The sequence below is a fragment of the Hemitrygon akajei genome, chromosome 24, assembly GCF_048418815.1.
Source record: "Hemitrygon akajei chromosome 24, sHemAka1.3, whole genome shotgun sequence".
In the NCBI taxonomy this organism is placed as follows: Eukaryota; Metazoa; Chordata; class Chondrichthyes; order Myliobatiformes; family Dasyatidae; genus Hemitrygon; species Hemitrygon akajei.
Genome location: NC_133147.1, coordinates 16,468,126 through 16,493,009, shown reverse-complemented (window position 1 = coordinate 16,493,009; position 24,884 = coordinate 16,468,126). Strand labels below are relative to the sequence as shown.

The window sequence follows — 24,884 nt, the reverse complement described above, 5'->3', positions numbered from 1 at the left end:
TCATCAGGACTCAATCACGTTGCTCTGGATCTCCAGCATCTGCAGAATTTTTTGTAGTTATAAGTAGTTGTACTGATATTTTAGTTCACCTTATTATTTTGTCATTATATGTATTGTCTTTATTCCCTTGAGGCAATGGGACCTTCAAAGTTAGGCAGTTCTTTACACATTCAGATAACTAGTTTCTTTGGAAATCTTCCTGCTATTAATTCTTAAATAAATAAAAGATGTAGTCCTATTTCTTTTGAAAGGTGAAAGTTATTTTTTGTTTGTGATGCTCAGGTTCCCAAAGAGAAAGACGAGATGGTAGAGCAAGAATTTAATCGTTTGCTGGAGGCCACATCTTACCTCAGTCATCAGTTAGACTTCAATTACCTGAACAACAAACCGGTCTCGTTAGGACAAGCATTGGAAGTTGTCATACAGTGAGTATTTTATTATATTTCACACTCAGCAAAATATAATGTGAGCTATCTGCTCGGGTATAAAATTTAAATTCAGTCTGATCATTGTTAAGGATCTCTGTGACTAGTTGGGTAGCTAAACTTGAGATTGCATAATGCCAGGCTGGCAGTTCCAACGATAAATATTTTGGGAGTTTAACAATAGAGTGGACTTGCTGCATTTCTAAACAATTAATTGAGGAATCTGCACCCAGCACAGCAGCATTTTTGAGTCCATTCACTTGAGTAAAACTTGCAGCTACAAAATTCAAAGTATACCTATATATATATATATATATATATATACATAAAATCAAAGTACGTATGTGGTATACAACCTTGAAATTTGTCTTCCTCACAGACATCATGAAACGAATCATGGAACCATCCTGTTCAGAGAAACAAATTCAATCATCAACCCCCCCCCCCCCACGTGCAAACGTCAACAAAAAGGATCGAAAACATAGAATATAAAACACAAAGGCATATTTTAGTACAGTTCACTCCAGTGTTCATTATCTGCAGGTCACACAATTCAAAAATCGCCCAAATGTAATAACAGAGAAAGAGGAACCAAAGCTAGAAATAGAATGCAACATGAAAACTGATATAGAGTCCAAATCTACCACTCACGCCAATTGTAGATTTGCTCCGGCCTTATCTGGCGACATGTTCGAGGTTGGGAGAGATCATTCGAATGCAGGGCACAATGCTAGGAATGGAGCAAGTTATTTCTCTCATTAGAAGTGTTTGCCTTAATTGTTCAAATGCTTTTTGGTTTGCTTGACGTTTTTATTTCTTTAAACTTTTATTGATTTTTATTAGCTTTTTTTCCTTTTTTTGTGCTGGGGTGTTGATGTTTTCTCTTTCAACAATATCCATGGTTTTTCTGTATTTCGTTGCTATCTGGAGAAGACAAATTTCAGAGTTGTATTCTGCAATATATTTTGATAATATGAAACTTTGAATAATTCTCTATATTGGGGACAGTCAGAATGATTAGGGGGAAAAAAAACTTCATTATAGTCAGCCAACTAGGGTTGTGATTTTAAAGTGAATCAGTTTTTCTTTTCAGCTATTTTTTGGCTGAGGGTTGTACTGGCCTGCCATGTGGCAAGATTAAAGTGCAAACTACATTTACTATTGAAGTATCTGTACATTGTACAACCATGATATTCATCATAAAACAAAGAAATCCTAACGAACCCATTTAAAAAAAAACAAATCATGCAAACAATAAATGCAAGCAAATAGCTTTCTAAACTGAAGTCCCCAAACATAGAGTCCGTCCACAGACCCTTAGTTCAGCGCAGAGCCGAGTAAAGGTCACTGAGCAGAGAGCTGAAGCGGTTGTACAAGACATTGCTGCCCTGCAGGGTCTCATTATTTTTGCTAAATGGATACAACTCAGTTAAGAGCACAGTGATGATATACGTAAGTGATTTTGAGACTGATGAATATAAAATGAATTTTTTTTCATGCCTTTGGAAGCATCTCTACCCCACTCCAGTGCTGTTGTTTAGAAGCATTGTTATGATGTATAGACTGAATGCTTAATGAGCCGTAACTGAAAGTAAACTAAAATATTCTCATTAGGTTGCAGGAGAAACATGTGAAGGATGAACAGATTGAACACTGGAAGAAAATTGTGAAGACACAAGAAGATCTGAAAGAACTACTCAATAAGGTGATTTGAACTTCCTTTAAATTTTATCTAAAAATTTATGAAGTTATTTACATGAATCAACTCTTGAAAGATAATGTTTTATTGCGAGTCTGAAACTATAGCCACTGACCTATTTTCCCCATTGTTTTTGTAACAAGATATTCTCTAACTCGAGGTTTCTTAGGAACAAAACTCACATTATAATGGAACTACCTGTAGTTTGTTTGTTCGGGAAATGGTAAATGACAATCCTCGTATGCTATGGTATTTGGAAGGGGGGGTCACTGCACAGAATCGCAATAAGCCTTAGAAAGTTGCAAACTCAGCTCCATAATGGGCACTAGCCTCCCCAGCATCCAGGACGTCTTCAAGGAGCGATGCCTCAGAAAGGTGGTATCCATCATTAAGGACCCACGTCAGCCAGAATGTGCCCTCTTTTCGCACAAAGATGAGAAAATCTGCAGATGCTGGAAATGCTTTGTTCTCATTGCGACCACCAAGGAGGAGGTACAAGAGCCTGAAGCCAAACACTCAATGATTCAGGAATAGCTTTGTTCCCTCTGCTATCTGATTTCTGAATGAACATTGAACCCACGAACACAACCTCACTACTTTTTCTTTTTTTACTCTTTTTGCACTACTTGTTTAATTTAACTTTTTAAAAAAGTGTTTGCGTGCGCACGAGCACACACATACACACACACACACACACACACACACACACACACACACACACACACACACACACACACACACACACACACTCTCACACACACACACACACTCACACACACACACACACACACACACACACACACACTCACACACACACACACACACACACACTCTAATTATCAGTTTTTATTATGTGTTGCAAAGTACTGTTGGCACAAAACATCAAATTTCGCAACATATGCCAGTGATGTTGATTCTGATTGTGCAAAGGAAACTTTGGTGAAGAAGTGAAACAAGCTTAAAATGGTGCTGCAGGATTTTTAGTTTTATTTTTTGCTTATGTGGGTGTGATATATATATGGCATCTGAATGAAGGTTCTACATGTTCTAAATTTTGTTTGTAACTGTTAAGATCATGAACTTTAATAAGAAACCTGAAAACTCTTTGGATCTTTCTATGAATGTCGAGCCATTAACTTGAAATATGAATTTTTCCCTATCTTTTTATATTTACTTTCTGCACTCCCAAGTTTCACTTGGTATGCGTTCTTCTTAACTAGTACAATACCTATGAATAGTCATCATTGGTTTCACATGGGCGAGTATATTGTAAATGGCTATGATGTAAAATAAGACTGTAGGAACACACACAATGCTGGAGGAACTCAGCAGGCCAGGCAGCATCTATGGAAAAGAGTACAGTCGATGTTTCAGGTCGAAACCCTTTGGGAAGTCCTTTGCAGAAGGGTTTTAGCTTGAAATGTCGACTGTACTCCTGTCTGATTGGTATCCATGCTTGTTCTTGACTGTTTATCGTGCAGAATTTATTCAACTATGCAGTTCTTCGTGCTTCCGGAAGAGCTGATAAGTTACTTGAATGCAGCAGAACTTCCTAAAGCCATGAATACATTTAAAAGATCGGTCTTTGTCATGACAGGTCTCTTACTTGGTGTTCTCAAAATTTTAAATTGGGCTGCAGTTCCTTCATTTGCCCTTTGGTGGTGCTGTTGATGGAGAATAACACATGTAATGTTTTGATTTTAAATCCGTGTTTAGGACATAGAAAATCTACAGCATGCTACAGGGCCTTTGGTCCACAATATTGTGCCAACCATGTAACCTATTCTGGAAACTGCCTAGAATTTCCCTACTGCATAGCCCTCTATTTTTCTAAGCTCCATGTACCTATCTAAAAGCCTCTTAAAAGACCCTTTTGTGTCTGCCTCCACCACCGTCACCAGCAGTGCATTCCACACACCCACCACCCTCTGTGTGAAAAACTTAACTCTGACACTTGTACCGATTTCCAAGCACCTTAAAACTATGCCCCCTTGTGTTAGCCATTTCAGTCTTGGGGAAAAAGCCTGTACAGCAGTTTTGAGTGTCCTATGGACATGGGCCCCAAGATCTCTCTGATCCTCCACACTGTCAAGAGTCTTGACCATTAATATTATATTTTGTATTCAAATTTGACTTACCAAAATGAACCACTTCACACTTACCTGGGTTGAACTCCATCTGCCACTTCTCAGCCCAGTTTTGCATCCTATTCATGTACCACTGTAACCTCTGACAACCCTTCAGACTATCCACAACACCCCCAACCTTTGTGTCAAGAGCAAACTTACTTACCCACCCTTCTACTTCTTCATCCAAGTGATTTATAAAAATCACAAAGAGGTGGGGTCCCAGAGCAGATCCCTGTGGAACCTCGCTGGTTACCGACCTCCATGCAGAATATGAATCATCTACAAGCACCCTTTGCCTTCTGTGGGCAAGCCAGTTCTGGATCCACAAACCAAGGTCTCCTTCAATCCCATGCCTCCTTACTTTCTGAATGAGCCTTGCATGGGGAACATTTCCCAACATTTTTTTTACCCCAATGCCCCCCCCCCCCCCCAGTACTTTCATACTTGCCAATGCCCTCTTAGGCACAATATACTTCCTGGTGCCACCATGGTGAAAAACATGTCTACATGAGAAAAATGACTCCGCTTTAAATGGTTTTGTCTCTAAACCTAGCTTACACAGTACCCGTGTGCTGTACAGGAACTTCAATATCAATGTGATCCTTGAGGTTGATGATTTTTAGTAAGAGTTGAAATACCTGGTTCAATTTGTGATACCAAAAACCTGAAGTCCCCACGCGTAACAATGTCCAAACCATTTTGTATTTTGTGAGTACGTGGTTTCTGCACTGAAGTCTATTTCAACAAGGTTGGAGGATGGAAATGCAATGAAGAGCAGTTTGGCTTTTTTCCAAAGACCAGGAAACTTCATATGACAGTGTAGCCACATACCACAAAAGCCGACATTTTTGAAAAAAGTTTTTGCTGCTTCATCCTTCTGAATTGCAACAATTTCTTCTTGCAAGCTCTCTTCCTGTTCTTCCATCTTGCAAAGAAATGGGAATTACACAGTCCAGCATTTCCAGATCATTCAAGTCCTTGAATCGATTCTGAAAATCCTTCAGTGACTGCAGGTGCAAGAAGTACTCTTGCAAATCATCGTCTGTGAACGAGAGTGCCATACTTTCCATGTAGGGAAACTGTGAGAACATTCTTCTATTTGGTTGGTAAAGTTGGATGAGATTGTCGCATTTCAGATGCGTTGTGACAACAAGTGCTCACTGCCTACAGAGCTATGGTTCTTCCTGTGCTCCAGTGTCTCATCCCCTTTTTCCGCAAGTGGCTGCTCTACTAATGGTTAGTCAGGTCTTGTGCCTCAAATTAGGGTGCAGCTTACCACCCCCCCCCCCCCCCACCCGATGACTTCTATTTCCCCTAAAGCCCCCTTAGGAGACATACCGTAACCGTCCCCTTGGGGGGGGGGGGGGGTACCGCCCCTGTTGAGAATCACGGTTTTAAATTAATGTAAATGCTTAGGCGTGTATTTGGCCCGTTAGTTTTAAGAACTGAACCAGGCTGCAACAAATCAGAGCACTATTCTAACACAGCCAAATATGGTGGGGTTTTTTCAAACTGCAGATTGCAATATAATTTGATTCCTAGCAATTTAAGACCTTGATTAAGATTTGAGAAATTGCCAACAGCTAGTTTAAGTTGGCTAATATCTATTTTATATCCTTATTAAAATTAGTTGTCTTCCTACGATCATTTTGTGTAAGAGAAAGCAGCAGGAATGGGCATTTGATCTCTTGAACCTGCTACACTTCAAAGGTTCATTTATTATCAAAGTATGTATGCAGTATGCAGCTCTGAGATTTGTCTTCTGAGATAGCCATGAAACAAAGAAAACCATGGAAGTCCTTCAAAGAGAAACATCAACCCCACCTCCCTGCAAAAGATACTGACAAATTGTCCCAAATTAAATTGTGCAGCAAGTAGCTGATCTTCTGCATTGTTTCCCTGACTCCTTTTACTGATAGATAGATAGATAGATACTTTATTCATCCCCATGGGGAAATTCAACTTTTTTCCAATGTCCCATACACTTGTTGTAGCAAAACTAATTACATACAATACTTAACTCAGTAAAAAAATATGATATGCATCTAAATCACCATCTCAAAAAGCATTAATAATAGCTTTTAAAAAGTTCTTAAGTCCTGGCGGTAGAATTGTAAAGCCTAATGGCATTGGGGAGTATTGACCTCTTCATCCTGTCTGAGGAGCATTGCATCGATAGTAACCTGTCGCTGAAACTGCTTCTCTGTCTCTGGATGGTGCTATGTAGAGGATGTTCAGAGTTATCCATAATTGACCGTAGCCTACTCAGCGCCCTTCGCTCAGCTACCGATGTTAAACTCTCCAGTACTTTGCCCACGACAGAGCCCGCCTTCCTTACCAGCTTATTAAGACGTGAGGCGTCCCTCTTCTTAATGCTTCCTCCCCAACACGCCACCACAAAGAAGAGGGCGCTCTCCACAACTGACCTATAGAACATCTTCAGCATCTCACTACAGACATTGAATGACGCCAACCTTCTTAGGAAGTACATTCGACTCTGCCTTCCTGCACAAGGCATCTGTGTTGGCAGTCCAGTCAAGCTTCTCGTCTAACTGTACTCCCAGACACTTGTAGGTCTTAACCTGCTCCACACATTCTCCATTAATGATCACTGGCTCCATATGAGGCCTAGATCTCCTAAAGTCCACCACCATCTCCTTCGTCTTGGTGATATTGAGACGCAGGTAGTTTGAGTTGCACCATATCACAAAGTCCTGTATCAGTTTCCTATACTCCTCCTCCTGTCCATTCCTGACACACCCCACTATGACCGTGTCATCAGCGAACTTCTGCACATGGCAGGACTCTGAGTTATATTGGAAGTCTGATGTGTACAGGATGAACAGGACCGGAGAGAGTACGGTTCCCTGTGGCGCCCCTGTGCTGCTGACCACCGTGTCAGACCTACAGTCTCCCAACCGCACATACTGAGGTCTATCTGTCAAGTAGTCCACTATCCAATCCACCATGTGAGAGTCTACTCCCATCTCCATTAGTTTGTGCCTTAAGATCTTGGGCTGGATGGTGTTAAAGGCACTAGAGAAGTCAAGGAATGTAATCCTCACAGCACAACTGACCCCCTCTAGGTGAGAGAGTGTTCAGAAATCAATCAAATCAGTTTTGGATGCAATCAATAACTGCATCTCTACCCTCTTTAGGATTGAATTCTAAAGATTCATCAGCCTCTGAGTGAAGGCATTTTTTCTCAGTCTTAAATATGCAGCTCCTTATTTTGAAAATGTGACCTATTGTTCTAGACTTCTCAGGCCAGAAACTCTCACCTAGAAGCATCCTCTGGACGTCCACCCTGTTGCATCTTCTAAGAATTCTGTACATTTCAGTGAGGAGTATCACCAACCTAAAAGATAAACTCAGTTTCTCATCCCACAGAAGTGGCCTGACCTGCTGAGTATTTCAAGATTTCTGTTTTTGATTCAGTTTTCCAATGTGTACCTTTTTGTGTTTTTTTTCATATTTTTTGAGTGTCTTAATGTCACCTCCCTTATTGGTCTGGTTGAGTTGTTCTCCGACCTTGCCAGTTTACTTGCCAACATTTCATAACTATGCGAGGAGACATCGCCAGTCTGCTGTTGATTGTGGTGTGTCCTGAATAGTTTTCAATCAGGCCAAGCATTCAGAGGAATGCACCACAATCAATAGCGCACTGGCAATGTTTCCTCGCTTGGTGCCGAAATGTTGGCAAGTAAATTGCAAAATCGGAGACCAACCCAACCATCAAACACCTGAGCTACACATCTTCTGAATTATTTCCAACCGCTGAATTATTCACCTACCACTGATGGTGGGCTGCCATTTTGTAGGACTCCATTTTTCTTGTCCATTGTTTCTTTTCTTTGAACTTTGTTTCTAGACATAATTATTCCATACATTAAAATGCAATGGATACATATAACTGGTTCCTCAGCATCTGTATTGAGATGTTAACCTTTCAACTGCAGTCTCTTTGAAAGGATAGAGATTGTACTGATTAAGAGTCTACATCAGATATGTTGACCTGTCTTCTTTTCAGATGTAATAGTTCTGTGTAATTCCAGCTTTTTTTAAAAAATTGCTATTTTTGACTCGTGGAATTTGCAGCTTTCCTTTTATCAGTGCTTGCCAGGCTTGCTTGTTCTTGGGACAGCTTCTTGTAAGCGTAATTATGATGTTAACAATTTAATATGTTTTTGTTGCTGGAACAGCATGAAATGCCTAACTCTGGTATTATCTAGGGAGGAGAAATTGAGCAGAACGTTAACAGGAATTACAAGGCAGTTTCTATAAGTGTAACAGATGCTGTTTGTCCAAAGTTCAAAATAATTTATTATCAAAGTACATGAATGTCATCCTGTACAACCCTGAAATTCATTTTCTTGTGGGCATACTCAATAAATCCATAGAATAATAACCATAGCAGAATCAATGAAAGACTGCACCAAGTTGAGTGTTCAATTTGTGTGCAAAAGACAACAAACTATGCAAATCCAAAAGAAAGAAATATTTATTTATTGATTGATTTATTGACATACAGCGTGGAGTCGGTCCTTCTGGCCCACCCAGCAATCCCTCGATTTAATCCAAACCTAATCACGGGATAATTTACAATGACCAACTAACCTCCCAACTGGTATGTCTTTGGAATGTGGGAGGAACCGCACGATCATGGGGAGAAAAACTCCTTACAGGCTGTGGCGAGAATTGAACCCGGGTCGCTGGTCCTGTAAAGCGTTCTGCTAACCACTGCATAACCATGCCACCCTACGTAAATAAGCTATAACTATCAAGAATATGAAGTGAAGTGTCCTTGAAAGTGAGTCCATTGGTTGTGGGAACATTTCAATAATGGGGTGAGTGAAGTTGTCCCCCACCAGGTTTTTAAACCAAAGGGGATAACTTACTCAACTTCCAAGGTTTTGTCAAGGTTATGTGTAGTCTTTAATGCCCATCCTGTTACATATCATTCAGATGGTGTCGCTGAAAGAGAAAATCAAAGAACTACATCAACAGTACAGAGAAGCTTCTGAGGTGAAGCCACCTCGTGACATCACTGCAGAATTCCTGGTTAAAAGTAAACTGAGAGACCTGACTGCTTTATGCAAGGTGATTTTATTTCTAATCACTATATATGAGTTAAGTTCTGGGATTTATTTGGCAATGGTTATTTTTATTTCCTTTTAACTGTTACTTTTTTTCCTTTCCACATTGCCCTTTCTCTTAAAGTTTGGTGGGCTTGTTATTTGATGGTTTAATATTTTGTATGAATGTGCTGGTTTTGGGAAGGGTTCCCATGTCTTTTGAAACTACTGATGACTGATTGCCGCCCGCGTTGAATTTTGAAATGCTAGCTCTCTTAAATGTGTCCATTCATTACTGACTTTATACCTGTTACGCCACTGAGGACATTCAGAGTCAGTACAATTAACCTACCAACCAGACTGTCTTTGGACTGTGGGAGGAAACCCACGCAGTCACAGGGAGAATATACAAACTTGCAGGCGGTGGAGCGAACTGAACTCGGGTCACCGGTACTACAAAGCATTGTGCTTTAGCAATTGGCAACCATACAATAAAGGATTACAGAACACTCTCTCAGCGGTCAGCAAAGAAATGACCACTGGTCCCAAGCTACAAACTGCCATGAAATAAACATAACTTATTCCTTTTGCTTTTACCACTCGTGACTTGTTACCAATAAACACACGGCGCAGAATATGTGGTTCATACACAGCAGAATCAATTTTTTTAAAAAAAGATAAATTTTTCTCGCCTTTGAACTAGGAGGCAATTTCTTGAATTATTTGTAAAGATTTTGCTCAATTCATAGGATCAATGTCTTGCTTCAGCATGCATGCTGTTGAAACCCTCTTTCATACATTTATTACCTCAAGGTTATACTTCCATTTCCCTGTTTGATAAGCTTCATTTTTCTGCCTTCCTCCCTTTTATTCTTTTATTCTTTGTGCCTTGCCTGAGTCTCATTCACTCATTGCATTGAATTCCACCCCCCCCCACCCCATCTTCCAGGCTTCCTCTCCCGTAATCCTTCATTTTAAAATCTCTTACCTGTGTTTCAAAGGATGCAAGAAATAGGAACACGGCTTACTCTTTGAGTACTTGAGCCTGCTTCAGAATTGAGCAAAGTAATGTTTGACGTTCTATTCCCCCATTTCCTGATCTTTCACCATATACTTTGATTTTTGAAAAAAAAATTGTTGTTTTGAATGCAAGCATCAAGTCCCCACATTCCTCTGAGGTAGAGAATCCACCACTCCCTAAGTAATTTCCCAGCATTTCAGTTCTAAGTGCCCTGCCTCTTATCTATAGTAGAACATCCACCCTCTCCCTTCTCCTCACTCCACATTTTTGGAGAGCTTTCCAAGGGTTCATTGCATTTAAGTGAGGTTAGCTCTCATGGGCTGGCACTGTAGCATAGTGATTAGTACAGTGCTTTACAGTATCAGTGATCCAGCTTCATTTCCCACTGTCATCTGTAAGAAGTTTGTCCAGAGACATGGTGGTTGGTAGGTTAATTGGTCAATGTAAATTGTCCTGTCATTAGGCTAGGGTTAAATCGGAGGATTGCTGGTCACCTGCTCGAAGGACCGGAGGGGCTTCCTTCGCACTGTATCTCAATAAGTAAACAAATCTCTAAAATATGGAGAACAGAAACCAAGCCTAATTGATCTCTCTATTGCATATTTAATCTTTTTGAGGTCTGAGGCCTCCGTCGGTCAGAGTCGATCATGAATGTTGCATCCTGGTTGTCTGGATATGCAAAGCCAGGGCAATACAATATGGAGAGCAAGCTTCCCCTCTTAGCGCATCTGATAACCCAAAGGAACGACAGACCAGTACAGTTTGGCACCAGCATTTGCGAGTCAGCATTGAACTCGGTGTAGGACTGCCTTAGGGATTCCAGCTTTGGATCTTTTTTTTCCCCCATCGGGGGTTTATTCCCGAAGCCTACCCATGTGTGGATATAGCCATAAAGCACCGGAGATTTGAGATTAGAGTTTTCCTTCTAATTGAGCTGCCAACCGCAGCAGATGAGTCCCATCTACCCAAATCAACTGGTTTTAAGATGCCAGTAACCCACCTTTACCCTTTCTCCTGTCTGTAGAAATGGTTCTGCTGGGCTTAGTAGCTAAGTCGCATGTGAAGGCCAGGAGCTAGACTTGGTTGTCAGAGGCTATTTGTGGCACACGTCATTGAGAGTATTTAATAGGTAGTGGGAGCTTATCTTCACTACCACCCCCAGCAATAACAACCTTAAGGAACCTCTTCTTGAGATAAGGAAGCCAAAACTGTGCGCCATATCCAAGTGTAGTGTCACCAAGGCCATATGATAAGACATTCTTAGTCTTGTATTTAAATCTTCTTACCACAATGTATTTGCCTTCTGAATTTCTGAATGTAACTGCATGCCAGCTTTCAGTAGCTTTTGTGCAGGAAAATCTTTTCGACTTACATACAGTGAACAACTTTTGGGTATGAATGTTTCCAAAGTTCTCCATACTTAAAAAGCATTTTATTTCTGTTGAAGTGGATAACTCCACGTTCTTTGTGCATTACATTCTATCCTTCATATTGTTGCCCACACTCAGTTGGTTTATTGTCCTTGAAACCTCTTTGCCTCTTCGCTGCGACTCTCAATCCCATTTAGTGACAGTTTGTATTTGATCTTCTCAGTCAAATCGTAGCTTTAGATTGTGGATTTCAGGGTCCGGTGATTGATCAGCATAGCAGTAGTTAATTACTTCTTACATACTCATGAACTCCCCATCCACTCAGACTCCAGCTGGAGAATTACACTGCACAATTTTTTCAGCAAGGGTTGCTTCCTCAGAATTTTTTCTTTTGTTTATGATAGACCGCTTGAAGCCGAACATAAATGTAATTTCAGACTACTTTGTATCATGTAGGAATTTGGAGAAACAAGAAATTAACTTGTATTTAATATAATGAGTTTAATTGTATAATGGTGCTGATGCTTAGTAATAGTTCTTACTTAGTGACAGTTACACCGCTGGTGTTTAAGACAGCAATAAAGGTCCTCCATCTCGTTCTGTCCTTTGTCACACACAGAAATAGAAGGGTTCTTCATTGCTGTTTCTGTAACAATTTTCTTTTGACCAGTCAGGATTGTTAGCCCTGAGCTGAATCCCCGAACCTGAAGCACCAGTGGACCACTCTTAGTCTGGCCTCTACCCTTTGACCTGTTTGGCATGGGTGACCCTACCAAGAGCCAGAGCACAAAGCTCTGATTCCAGCTAATTGAGGCACACAAACCTCCAAGCCCCATGACAAGGTTGTAGTCCTCTTGGAGGTTGATCCACGTGGCACGCTGTTATTTACCTGCTGACCAGAGATGGACTAATTAATTCCTGCCCTTTTTGTCATCTGTCTCTGGGGGCATGGGGGGGGGGGGGGTGTTGGGAGGGGAGGGAAAAAAACACTCAGTTCCCTTGACTGCATGTGATCTTGTCCACTAATTTCCTGAGGGTGCGTATCTATACACTGCCTGTATAGATACTTCCTTCCTTATCTACTTGGTACATCCTCAAAGAATAGAAAACATAATTTCCCATTTTGTAAGTCCATGTTGACTCTGCTTAATCAAATTATTATTTTCTGTGTTTATTGCTGTTATGTCCTTGAGTTGCATGATTGTTTCTGTTCTCAATGTCAGCCTCGACAAGTTGATTATTGCCCATTTTATCTATATTTTAAATAGTGGGTTCACACACTTGCCATACTCAACCTGCAGGAACTCTTCCAGAATCTCCAAGAATGTGGAAGGTGATCCAGAGTACAGTACGTGATCATCTCTATCACAGCTCCAGGCTCCTGGAGATGTATCAATTTTCAGACTATTCACAAATACTTGTTTTCCTTAATTTGCACTGAACCTTTTCTCCAGTATTTCTGGGATCTTTGTCTTCCACAAACACTAATCCTTAAGACACTACCTTCCGGCCTGAACAAAAAGATAATTTTTTTTGGAGTCCCTGTTATCATATGACAATAGACAATATGACATATGGAAGGCACTCTTCTTTAATCTATGCTAATGCAGTTCTGTGAGCTCATATCTTGTAGACCAGCCTTTAATTGTATTGTGTTGGTGTTCCTTTCCGTGCCTTCGGGTACATGGAGCAACAACTTTGCCATTTCTTTAGCACCTTTGTCTGTTTTTTTTTTACGAGGCCAAGTTGCTAGCTCGATGCTCAAGTCATCAGGGATGGAAAGCTTGCAAGGAGCTGGCCGGATTCAAACTCGGGACCACTCAACTTGGAGTCCGGTGCTGATGCTGCTACACCTCCAGCCGGCTATTTGTTGTAAATTACATATTAATGCTATTTAGTGTAGTAATTTTTAACATAGTTGAAAGAATTAACACACAATCTGTCAAAACCATCTTTTGTGGTTGTTTTGGTTAAAGACCCTAGTTTTACGTTGAACTAAATTATTTGCAAGCTTCACAGAAAATTCTTTCATTTTGATCACTTTCTCAGAAGCCCCTCAGTTACTGTTAATTAACATTTAAAAAAAATTTGAGATACAGCGCAGAATAGGCCTTTCCCGCCCTTCGAGCTACACTGCCCAGTAATCCCACTAGCCTAATTATGAGACAATTTGCAACTGGTACATCGTTGGACTGTGGGAGGAAATCCGAGCACCTAGAGTAAACCCATGCGGTCACAGGGAAAATTTACAAACTTCTTATAGGCAGTGGCGGGAATTGAACCCGGGTTGCTGGTATTGTAAAGTGTTGTGCTAACCACTACACTACCATGATGCCCCAACTCTTTTGCATTACACAATGTGAGATCTAAAATGCCCTATTGGCTTCTCAACAAACTGACTGAAAAAGCTGTTTCTTTCCCATTCTCATAAATTTGCGGTTCAATTAATTGCTGTTTATTTGGTTTGCTTGGTCGAGATGTAGATTAAAAGTTTCAAGTCATTAATTTTCTCACGCTTAATGCAAGTGTCTAATTTCTGATTTAATCAATGCCAAAAATTTCCATTACTGCTAGCAGTGGGGGTGGGTCTATAGATATTTCCTCCTAAAATTTTGCTTTTCCTTGCTTCTTATAAGCTCTACCCACACTCATTTTTTTTTCTGTTGCTTTTATCCCATGTGTTATTATGTTGAACCAACCATTGTATTGATTTGACTCTTCTACAAATTAAGTTTCTAGGAATATTTAGTCCTCCAAATCAAGGTCATTTTTATTAGCTATTCCAACTGTGTCATTTTAAGTCTATTTGCACTGGTTGTGGAGGCCAAGTCACTGGGTATATTTAAAAGTGAGTGTAAAATCATCATCATTAATGGCTGTGTTGTATGAGATAGATGATTATGGCCTTTTCCTGGACCATGATTGTTCTTGGTAAATTTTTCTACAGAAGTGGTTTGCCATTGCCGCCTTCTGGGCAGTGTCTTAGACGGGTGATTCCCAGCCATTATCAATACTCCAGAGATTGCCTGGCGTCAGGTTTTGTGATAAGCACCAGCTGCTCATACGACTGTTCACCACCTCCTCCCGTGGCTTCACGTGACCCTGATCGGGGGGCTAATCAGGTGCTACACCTTGACCAAGGAAGGAGTGCCTTACACCTCTACCCCGCCACCCGAGTTTGGTAGTTGTTGATTAGGAAGGGCACCAACGGTTACGGAGAGAAGGCAGGAGAATAGGGTTGCGAGGAGTAATAAATCAGTGTTGATCGAATAGGCCGAATGGCATAATCCTCCTCCTGTGTGTTATCGTCATAGTTAATTCAGATCTTACTGTGATCGCTGCATGTACAGTATTTGGATAATGAGCCTTCAGTTTTGTCTTTCTTGCCTTTTTTTTCCTTTTCCCAGAATTGATAGTATACTTTAATCCCTTAATGCTCTGTCCTTGCTGAAAACTCTGGTTATCACTGCCTACTGGCACTGTTACTCTTTCTCTTTGACTTTCTAAATTTCCCCTCACTAGAACAATTTACCCCGCCCTCCCTTACAAATACTGTTTAGTTTAAAACCTTATCTTCGGACTTAATTATTTGATTCGCTTAGGCACTTGTCTCAACCCATTTCATGTAAATCCCATCCCATCAAAACAACTCCAGTGCTGGTGCCAGCATTCCATAAATTGAAGACCATTTCTTTCATACTAATCCTTAAATGACGTAATCCATTCTGATCCTATTGATCCTGTGCTAATTTGCAAACTTGTTGGTTATTTGTCTGGTTTCTCCTTTTGTTGCTTGATGTTAAATTTTGCCAATTTGTACAGTAATAAGATAAAGGAGCAGAATTTGGCCATTTCGCCCATCCAGTTTGTTCCGCTGTTCATCATGGCTGACCCATTTTCCCTCTCGGCCCAGTCTCCCGCCCTCTCCTTGTAACCCTTCATTCCCCGATTAAACGAGAATCTTTCAACCTCTGCCTCAATGGCTGGGCCTCCACAGCAGCTTGTGGCAGTGAATTCCACAGATTCACACTCTCTGGCTAAAGAAATTCCTCCTCATCTCCGTTCTAAATGGATGTCCCTCTATTCTGAGACTGTGTCCTCTGGTCTTGGACTGCCCCCACCACAGGACACATCCTCTCCATATCAACTCTATCAAGTTCTTTCAACATTCAATAGGTTTCAATGAATTTCTACCCCCTTCCCATTCCCCCCGCCCCCCATTTTTCTGAATATAGGCCCAGAACCATCAAATGCCCCTCATACCACAAGCCTTTCAAACCCGGAATTGTGAACCTCCTTTGAACACTCTTCAGTGTCAGCACATCCTTTCTTAGATAAGGAGCCCAAAATTCCTCACAATACTCCTATCTTGCTCCTTGAGCCACTTCATTAAGTCTGAGGCAATAGTTTCAGCTCAAGTTATTGATGACTTTTCTGAAGAGAAGTAGATTTGGTTAGCATTGATTGCAAAATATTTATGTCAGCATATAGAAGCAATTAATATTTTTGAAGTGGACGACAATTTTTAAGTTTGGACCAGGACTGGTTTTAGAGCGTTTCTCAGCTCAGTGACACCTGGATTGAACTTACTGACCTTTTAGACTCCGAAATGTCTTTCCTGAATTTCTTGTTTGCCAGTCCGGGCCAGAGTTCCACCAGGAAGCAGAAATGGAGCTTGTTCCTATCATGAGGTGCCACTTGATTCCTTCTCATTATGTGACCAGTTCTTTTTGTTTGAATCCACTATAGGAATACGATGAACTGGCGGAAGCCCAAATGAAACTTGAGGAGAAGCTCCAGGAATTAGAAGCTAACCCACCCAGGTAACTGCTGCTACCTTGCCACCATAATGTTGTTGTAGGTCAGACTGAAATGCAGTAAGACTCAGTGTACTTGCTGTAGTTGGTATCTTGTATCTTGTGCACTGGTGGGCAAATCTTAACACTGCAACAACAGCCAGTTCAAAATAAATTTATTATTGAATTACATGTTTCAAAGTTCAAAGCATTATCAAAGTATGTATGTAATATACAGCCCTGAAATTCATCTCCCCCACATATGGTCATGAAACAAGAGCAACCATGCACCCAACCCATCCAAAGAAAAACATCAAACCCCACCCCCCATGCAAAAAATCATGCAGACAGCAACAAAAAAAAAGACCAAAAACACAGAATATAAAAACAAAATCAAAAGGCATATTTCAGTTCGGTTCATCTTGGTAATAAGAGAAAAGAGCGATCAGAACTAGAAAACATCATAAACCTGGGAGTCCAAATCTTACAAACCTTGCTCCTGCCTCATCTGCTGACAATAGTAAAGGAGAGAGACCACCACAACCAGACATCTTCTCCGGCAGCAGTGAGCAAGAGCCTGGTAGACGGCGCTGACCACTCGCTTGCCTCCACACCCACCTCGTTTGTGTATATGCTTTATTGTATATGTCATCATATACAACCCTGAGATTTATTTTCTTGTGGGCATACTCAATACATCTATAGAAAAATAACTAACAGAAACAATGAAAGACTGCCCCTCTGCGGTGTTTAATGAGAGGGCAGAAGGCAACAAACTGCAAATAGAACAGAAGAAATAATAATAATAATAAATAAATAAACAATCAATCATATCACGAGCAGGAGGCGAAAAGTCCTTTAAAGAGTGATTCCATAGGTTGTGGGAACATTTGAATCATGGGGCAAGTGAAGTTGAGTGAAATTAGCCTCTTTGGTTCAAGACCCTGATTGTTGAGGGGTAATAAAACCTGGTGGTGAGAGTCCTGAGGTTCTTGTACCTTCTTGGTGGCAGCAGCAAGAAGAGAGCCTGTCCTGGGTGGTAGGGGGTCCCTGATGATGGATGCTGCTTTCCCATAACAGCATTTCATGTAGAAATTGATTGGGTGTATTTTTCTAAAACACAAGTGTTAGAGCTCTGTAGTGGTCTATATTATGTAGCTTATGATATGGAATTTACAGGGGAAAAATTTATTTTTCTTTGCATCTTTTAGTGATGTTTACCTGTCATCAAGGGACCGGCAGATACTGGACTGGCATTTTGCTAACTTGGAGTTTGCTAACGCAACACCTCTTTCCACTCTATCGCTGAAGCACTGGGACCAGGTAAATATTTAATGTAAAGCGCATGCTGGAGCTTAACCATGACAATTATATATTGTGCCACTGTGATTAGTGTACAAATTGGTGTCAATTTGTCTATGACATGTTCATGTTTCCCCATGACTAGATGCGTATTAAGCAACTGGTAGTTTTCCATTGCAGTGGACGTACTCAAGGGATTTGATGTCAGTGTTGCTATTTAACAGTCACTTTTCTCAGCCCTTCTGTTCTCTGTGTCAATACTTTATAATTGCATTTGTAAACATTTTAATTAAAAATAGATGATGAACTAGAGTAAGCAGAGGCTTCTACACTTGTACATTTACTTTTGATGGACAATATAAATTAAACAAAAGATACCGCTGTGGTATCCATAAATTTTTTAAAAAATGTTTCCTGTTTATTTTCTCTTTAGGACGATGATTTTGAATTCACCGGCAGTCACTTAACAGTACGAAATGGTTACTCTTGTGTTCCTGTAGCACTTGCAGAAGGCCTTGACATTAAATTAAATACAGCTGTTCGACAAGTCCGCTACACTGCCTCAGGTCGGTTGGTACCAGTTCTGTTTGTTATTGGCCTCTTAAATTCTAGTTATTAAAATATTAGCCATCAACAGTTCGTAGGATATTAGCCTATCCTGCTAATTTAAAGCTTCTGACAGTCAATTAGATCTTATGCCATGAATCAATACCATTAAGCACAGGGTCTATGGACTCCAGGTTGGGAATCCTTGAACTAGATGTTCATAAGTGCTGCCCAAGATCTTTTGGCAAACTGCTTCAGCACATTTTGCAGATTCCACGCAGCATGGCTGTGTTGTGACTGTTTTGGAGGATATGTATGTATAAGGTAGTGTATGGAGTTACAGCATTGTAGGTGGCCATTCAGCCCATTGTTCCCACTCTGCCACCTCCCCCCTGCTTATACAACCACCTACCACCTGCTCCATGGCTTCATGTGACCCTGATAGAGGTCTAAGCTGTGCTACTCCTTGCCCAAGGGTGACCTGCAGACTAGTGGAGGGAAGGAATGCCTTACTCCTCCTTTGGTGGTGATGTACTAGAGTAGTTTAAATAAATGTTCTCTTCCCTGTTAAGTGTTTCTTGCAAACATTATGTGGAAAAAGAAAGAGATAGACTTCTGAGGTCAGGAACCCTTCATCAGTTCATCCAGTGAACATCTAGGAGGTAATTTTAGCAGTTATCCACCTTTCCATGGATGATTTACAGTGATTCTTGCCTTGAAGTTACTGTAGGTTCAATTCCGTGGTCTGCACATGTCCCTCATTCCAGGAATCAGTAAGAAGAAAAGGAGTGAGATTAACTTGTACTTGAAGTTAGAGGATAAGTGATTTTATTGAAGTGTACTGTATGGGTGGTGGGGTGGAGAAATGTTTCTGTCATAGGAGGTGTGAGGTGCTCCTTCCCTCCGCTAGCCTGCAAGGACACTCTTGGGCAAAGTGTGTCACCTGCTTAGCTCCCCCCCCCACCGGATCAGAGGCTGATATGAATTCATGGGAGCAGGTGGTGGATGGTCGTATGAGCAGCTGGTGCACATCACAAGTCCTGGTTATGCGACCACTGACACCAGGCAGGCAATCTCTGAAGTGTATTGATAATATCTGGGGTCACCTGTCTTGTAAAGACACTGCCCAGAAGAAGGCAATGGCAAACCATTTCTGTAGGAAAATTTGCCAAGAATAATCATGGTCATGGAAAGACCATAATCACCCATGTCATACAACATGGAGCATAACAAATGAACGAACTGTATGTCTGACTGGGACGAGATGAAAGAGATGCCAAGAAACAATTTCCTGTAACCGATAATTGTAAAGCTGAAGGAAGTAGTCCCAGGCTCAGGGCTTGGTTAGTGAGGAATGTGAGGATTATTTTTCCCTCTCATGTGGTAACTCTTGGAATTTGTGGCTTCAAGCTGGACTGTGCATATTCAGTTGTGAAGAACATTTATTGCAGAGATATCTAGATCCAGAGAGAATCAGAGTAATGGGAGGGACAACATTGTGCATGATGTGAATGTTGTAGGAGTGAGGGGCTATGTATAGTTTATTTCTTTCTTATTTTCTTGAAATATTTACTTTGTCAGATGGTAAAGAGCCAAACTGAAGTGAAGTGGATGCTTCACTGAAGGAAATGGAAGGCTGCTTGTGTGGAAGGTTGGGCAGCATGGAAGTTTTACTGGGGTACATAAAAGCTACATAATCCCATTGAGTACTTCATTTCAAGAAGTGCATTTGACCCCCAATGGATGCCAAGTCTACTGTAATACTGCGGCTGTACCATTTAGTAGAGTGCTCCTTTTGTAAGCGCTCCCAATAATTGCAGATGATTGAGTTTTTTTTCTCATGCTCAGCGCAATTGCTCTTTCTGTTAGTAAGCTTATCTGTAACTAAACCCAAAATGTAACTTTATAATGATGCAGCATTTGGATATTTCACTGTAGTCTGAATAATGATATGGTATGGATTATGTCTGAGGTACCTGATCTTCCTGTCCAAAGGTCAGTTAAAACCATGACAGGTCGTGTATATTAGTCTGCAATCAAGCTTTTGAAGTAATTAATCAGAATGAAGTCCAGGCACAAGTTTTATATAAACCCATCATAGTTTAGCAGTTTTATGCAGTATTTAAAGCAGTTTGCATTCTTGATGAGTTCATTGAGGAAGGATCAATTCACAAGTTTTCTTCGGCACACAAAAGAAGTGAATAACCATGTATATACATACATACCTGTATTATTCCTTTTGTCAGAAAAAATTGTCAAAGGAGAATTAAAGGGGCATCCTCAAAAGTAAATCTGTGCACAGACTTCCTGGTTTTTAAGGTTATTTGCAAATCTTTTTCTTAATACCCAACTGTTTTGTGCACTTTATGCAGTCCTGGGTAGGTCTGTAGTCTAGTTTTTTTTCTGTGTTTTTTTTTACATAGTTCAGTCTAGTTTTTGTACTGTGTCATGTAACACCATGGTCCTGAAAAAACTGTCTCATTTTTACTATGTACTGTACCAGCAGTTATGGTCGAAATGACAATAAAAGTGACTTGACTTGTTTGTAATGGGTATTGCTAGTTGAGTAGTGGACCGATAACTTGATTTACCTTTTGAAGTGGAGTTGTATCAGATGTTGCTGTTTTTAGCTGCTACAACTTTGAAAGGGTCAGCTGTCAGAATAGCAAAGGTAAATTATGGAAATGGAATACTTTCTGTGTCAATTAACAGCCTCTTTATTCCATCACAGTTCATTAGTATTCTGCAGTTTCATCTTCCATTGCATTGAAGATTATTCTTATTTAAATCTCAGTGCTTCGTTCAACAAATAATTTTATATATTTCTGCACACCCAAAGACCAGCTTCACTAGACTGCAGTTGTGATGGATGCAGTTGGTTTAGATGGTGAATTTTTTAAATTGGCTTTTGGAAGAGAAGCCACTGAGGCGGGGATTATAATTTTGGTCTCTAAACCGATTCTTGTATTTCTTTCGTGTTAAATAAGTAACATTAAACTAATCTAATTAACTGCAGGTGCAAAGTTTGCTTCCCCCTAAATCAACTCTTCAGGCTCTGTTCTATAATTAAAGCATATTATTCATAGGAAGCCAATGGGACTTCAGCTAAGGCTTGAAGGAAAGTACACCAGGACAGTTAGTGTGATATCATCACTGCTTGGAATGTGCGGTGGAATATTTGCTGGTTTGCTGCATAGGCGTGAAAGAAATTACCTTATTGTTTTTGGCAAATTTATTCCACATCTGCCCAAATAACTTCGCCGGGACTAATTTCTATTTTATAGCAGTACGCCAGTGTTCTTTAGAATTATATAGTGTTACGTTTGCATAAATATTTTACAGGATGTGAAGTCATTGCTCAGAATACTCGTTCGAATAGCCAGACATTCATTTACAAGTGTGATGCAGTTTTATGTACTCTCCCCCTGGGCGTGTTGAAACAGCAGCCACCAGCAGTTCAGTTTGTACCGCCCCTTCCCGAGTGGAAAACTTCTGCTATCCAGCGTATGGGCTTTGGAAACCTCAACAAGGTAAGAGAACAGAAAGCTTGGCTGCCTTTGACTGCTTGTGATTGCATTATTGAAGTGTTACTGTTTATTAACTTATATTTTGATGATTAAGTTTTGTTTATCAGTGGATATTTATTTTTTCAGAAATGCAGCGCAGACCGGGTGCTTACACCCAACGCGCTGTGCCACCCAGCAGTCACCTATTCAACACTACCCAAACCACATGACCATTTACAGTAACCAGTTAACCTACTGTTGGAAGCCACTGTTTTTTTTAAACAATGCTTTTTATAAGATATGTACTTCTTAAGAAACTTGTGTTTTTTACACTCACTGGCAGAAAGCGGTATAGCAGTTAAACTAATGGTTTACCACCTTTCTCATTTTTTCATTGGCTAAGTATTAGCACATTGACCATGTGATGTAATCATTTTAATTATGTAGCCTTTTAAGTAATTTATCACTAGAAATTTTCTTTATCTTGCCAATAGAAGTGATAGATTTTTCAGAAGCAGCATCTTTTATTTTTATAACTTTGTCTTACACCCCTTAACATTAATTCCCCTTTTAGCATCGTTTCTTAGTTGTTTATTTAATTTGCTTAGTATTTGTATGTTTGTACTCTGAAATAAACTGAAATCTTCAAATTAAGATTGCTCGCCATTTTTGACACCTGAAAGAACCGTAAGGATCAGAAATTAAGTGGAAATCCAGTACTACTAACCAGCACGTCTTTGGACTGTGGATGGAAACCAGACCAACAGGAGGAAACGTGGAAAAATGTACAAGCTCCATATATATGGCGGCAGAATTGAACTCCAGAGTCCAAAGACCCGGACTGTAATAGTTTTGTGCGAACTTCCATGCTATGGTGGCGCCGAAAATGCATCATTCCAGCCAATGATGATATATGCAGACCCTTGCACCAAATCTGGCTACTCTAGCATTGTATGGGTAACTGCTCATATCCCAGAATTGATTCAAGCAAACTTCTAATAACACAAAGTCCGTAGATGCTGGAAATCCAAAGCAATACGTACAAAATGCTGGAGGTACTCAGGCAGCATCCATGGAAACGAGTAGATAGTCGACGTCACAGGCAGAAGCTCTTCTTCTAAAAGTTTTAATAATTTGATATTTCTGAATATTCTCTCTTGTGTTCTCTGGCAGGTTGTATTGTGTTTTGATCGTGTGTTCTGGGACCCCAGTGTAAATCTGTTTGGCCATGTTGGAAGCACTACTGCCAGTAGAGGAGAATTATTCCTTTTCTGGAATCTCTATAAAGGTAGTTGTGCCCCAGAAATTAAATACATGCACTAAAGAAATCATGCTTTAATAAGGAAGAAAGAATAATAAGATGTGATGTAACTCTTGATAATAACACTAATTTATTTTTACTTTGAAAATTGCTTTCTTTATGGAATGAACAGCTTCAACTAATCATGAAAATTATGGACTTAATTTTAATCTTTATAAAATTTAAATGATTTTTCATGGTTAATGGTAGCCATAAGCTGCAATCAACTTAAACTATAGGCATTTACAGGAGCTGATAAAAGTTTTAACATCATTTGGTTGATGATTATTGGAGTATGAAGTTTTCATGGACTGACCTAGAAATTTATCAGAATGTCATTAAAGCTTTGCTGCCATACTAAACATGACAGAATTTGCTTTACCTCTCACATTCAAGTTCAAGTTTAATTATTATTCAACCAAATACATGACTACAGCCAATCAAAACAACATTCCTCTGGGGCCAGGGTGCAAGACACGGTGCCAACAGTTGCACATACTGTATGTAACGCACATAATTCATCATCGCTATTATATGCGTCGTTGCATGAATTATGTGATCATGGTGACCATGACTGCTCTTGGCAGATTTTTCTACAGAAGTGGTTTGCCATTGCCACCTTCTGGACCGTGTCTTCACAAGACGAGTGACCCCAGCCATTATCAATACTCTTCAGAGATGGTCTGCCTGGCGTCAGTGGTCGCATAACCAGGACTTGTGATAAACACCCCCTGCTCGTACGACCATTCACCACCTGCTCCCATGGCTTCACGTGACCCTGATCGGGGGCTAAGCAGGTGCTACACCTTGCCCAAGAGTGACCTGCAGGCTAGTGGAGAGAGGAGCGCCTGACACCTCCTTTGGTAGAGATGTATCTCCACCTCACCACCCAACGTGTAATTACTGCAGAAAAACGTGTAGTTACAAAAAAATATATATATATATAATATAAGCCAGGTCTCTGAGTGTTATAGCATATAGATTGATGGTGCATGGGATGTTGTCCTGGAGCCAGATTTCCACAAGAACAAGTCTACAGCTGTTCCTCTGTGCAGTAAAATCACAAATGTCAGGATTACTATGAGAAAATGTGTTTGCAATTCCTCTCATTACTGACTTTATCTGTTACCAGCCCCTATCCTGTTAGCCCTGGTCGCTGGAGAAGCTGCCGGAATCATGGAGAACATTAGCGATGATGTCATTGTCGGCCGATGTCTAGCCATCCTGAAAGGGATATTTGGCAGCAGTGCGGTACCACAGGTGCGAGTTTAAGTTCCCGTGTCTTCATCTGTGTGTCTTCTAATGAAGAATGGAAGGGTGGTAATGGTATTTGATGATTTTAATATCTCAATGAACTCTTTAGCTTATTGTCTCTTTATTGTCTTGTTAAGCATCCCTAAAGAATTTTTGTTTTTCATTTTTAAATTGAACAACTGCCCCATCATTGAAATGTTCCCACAGCCAATGGACTCACTTTCAAGGACCCTTCATCTCATGTTCTTGATATTTATTGCTATTTATTTATTATTATTAATTCTTTGTTTTGCACAGTTTGTTGTCTTCTGCAGGCTGGTTGAATGTCCTAGTTGGGTAGTCTTTCAAGTCTTTCATTGATTCTATAATGTTACCATTCTATAGATTTATTGAGAATGCACGTAAGAAAATGAATCTCAGGGTTGTATATATACAGTTGCAAGAAGTTGGTGAACCCTTTG

The 24,884-nt window shown here is 40.3% G+C and overlaps 1 protein-coding gene across 3 annotated transcripts in view; it reads left to right on the top strand.

The window, feature by feature from the left end:
* kdm1a (lysine (K)-specific demethylase 1a) overlaps positions 1–24,884 on the top strand; it is an 85,401-nt gene that overhangs the window by 43,882 nt on the left and 16,635 nt on the right. For 2 of the 3 annotated variants that reach the window (XM_073028404.1, XM_073028403.1), the window contains 9 exons: positions 283–425; positions 2,040–2,130; positions 9,219–9,353; positions 16,469–16,542; positions 17,727–17,838; positions 18,251–18,383; positions 21,706–21,893; positions 23,043–23,157; positions 24,302–24,429. In XM_073028404.1, coding sequence (XP_072884505.1) covers positions 283–425; positions 2,040–2,130; positions 9,219–9,353; positions 16,469–16,542; positions 17,727–17,838; positions 18,251–18,383; positions 21,706–21,893; positions 23,043–23,157; positions 24,302–24,429 — 1,119 coding nt within the window. Of the gene's footprint in view, positions 1–282; positions 426–2,039; positions 2,131–9,218; positions 9,354–16,468; positions 16,543–17,726; positions 17,839–18,250; positions 18,384–21,705; positions 21,894–22,016; positions 23,016–23,042; positions 23,158–24,301; positions 24,430–24,884 lie in introns of those variants that run through there. The other variant, XM_073028405.1, reaches the window with a different exon arrangement.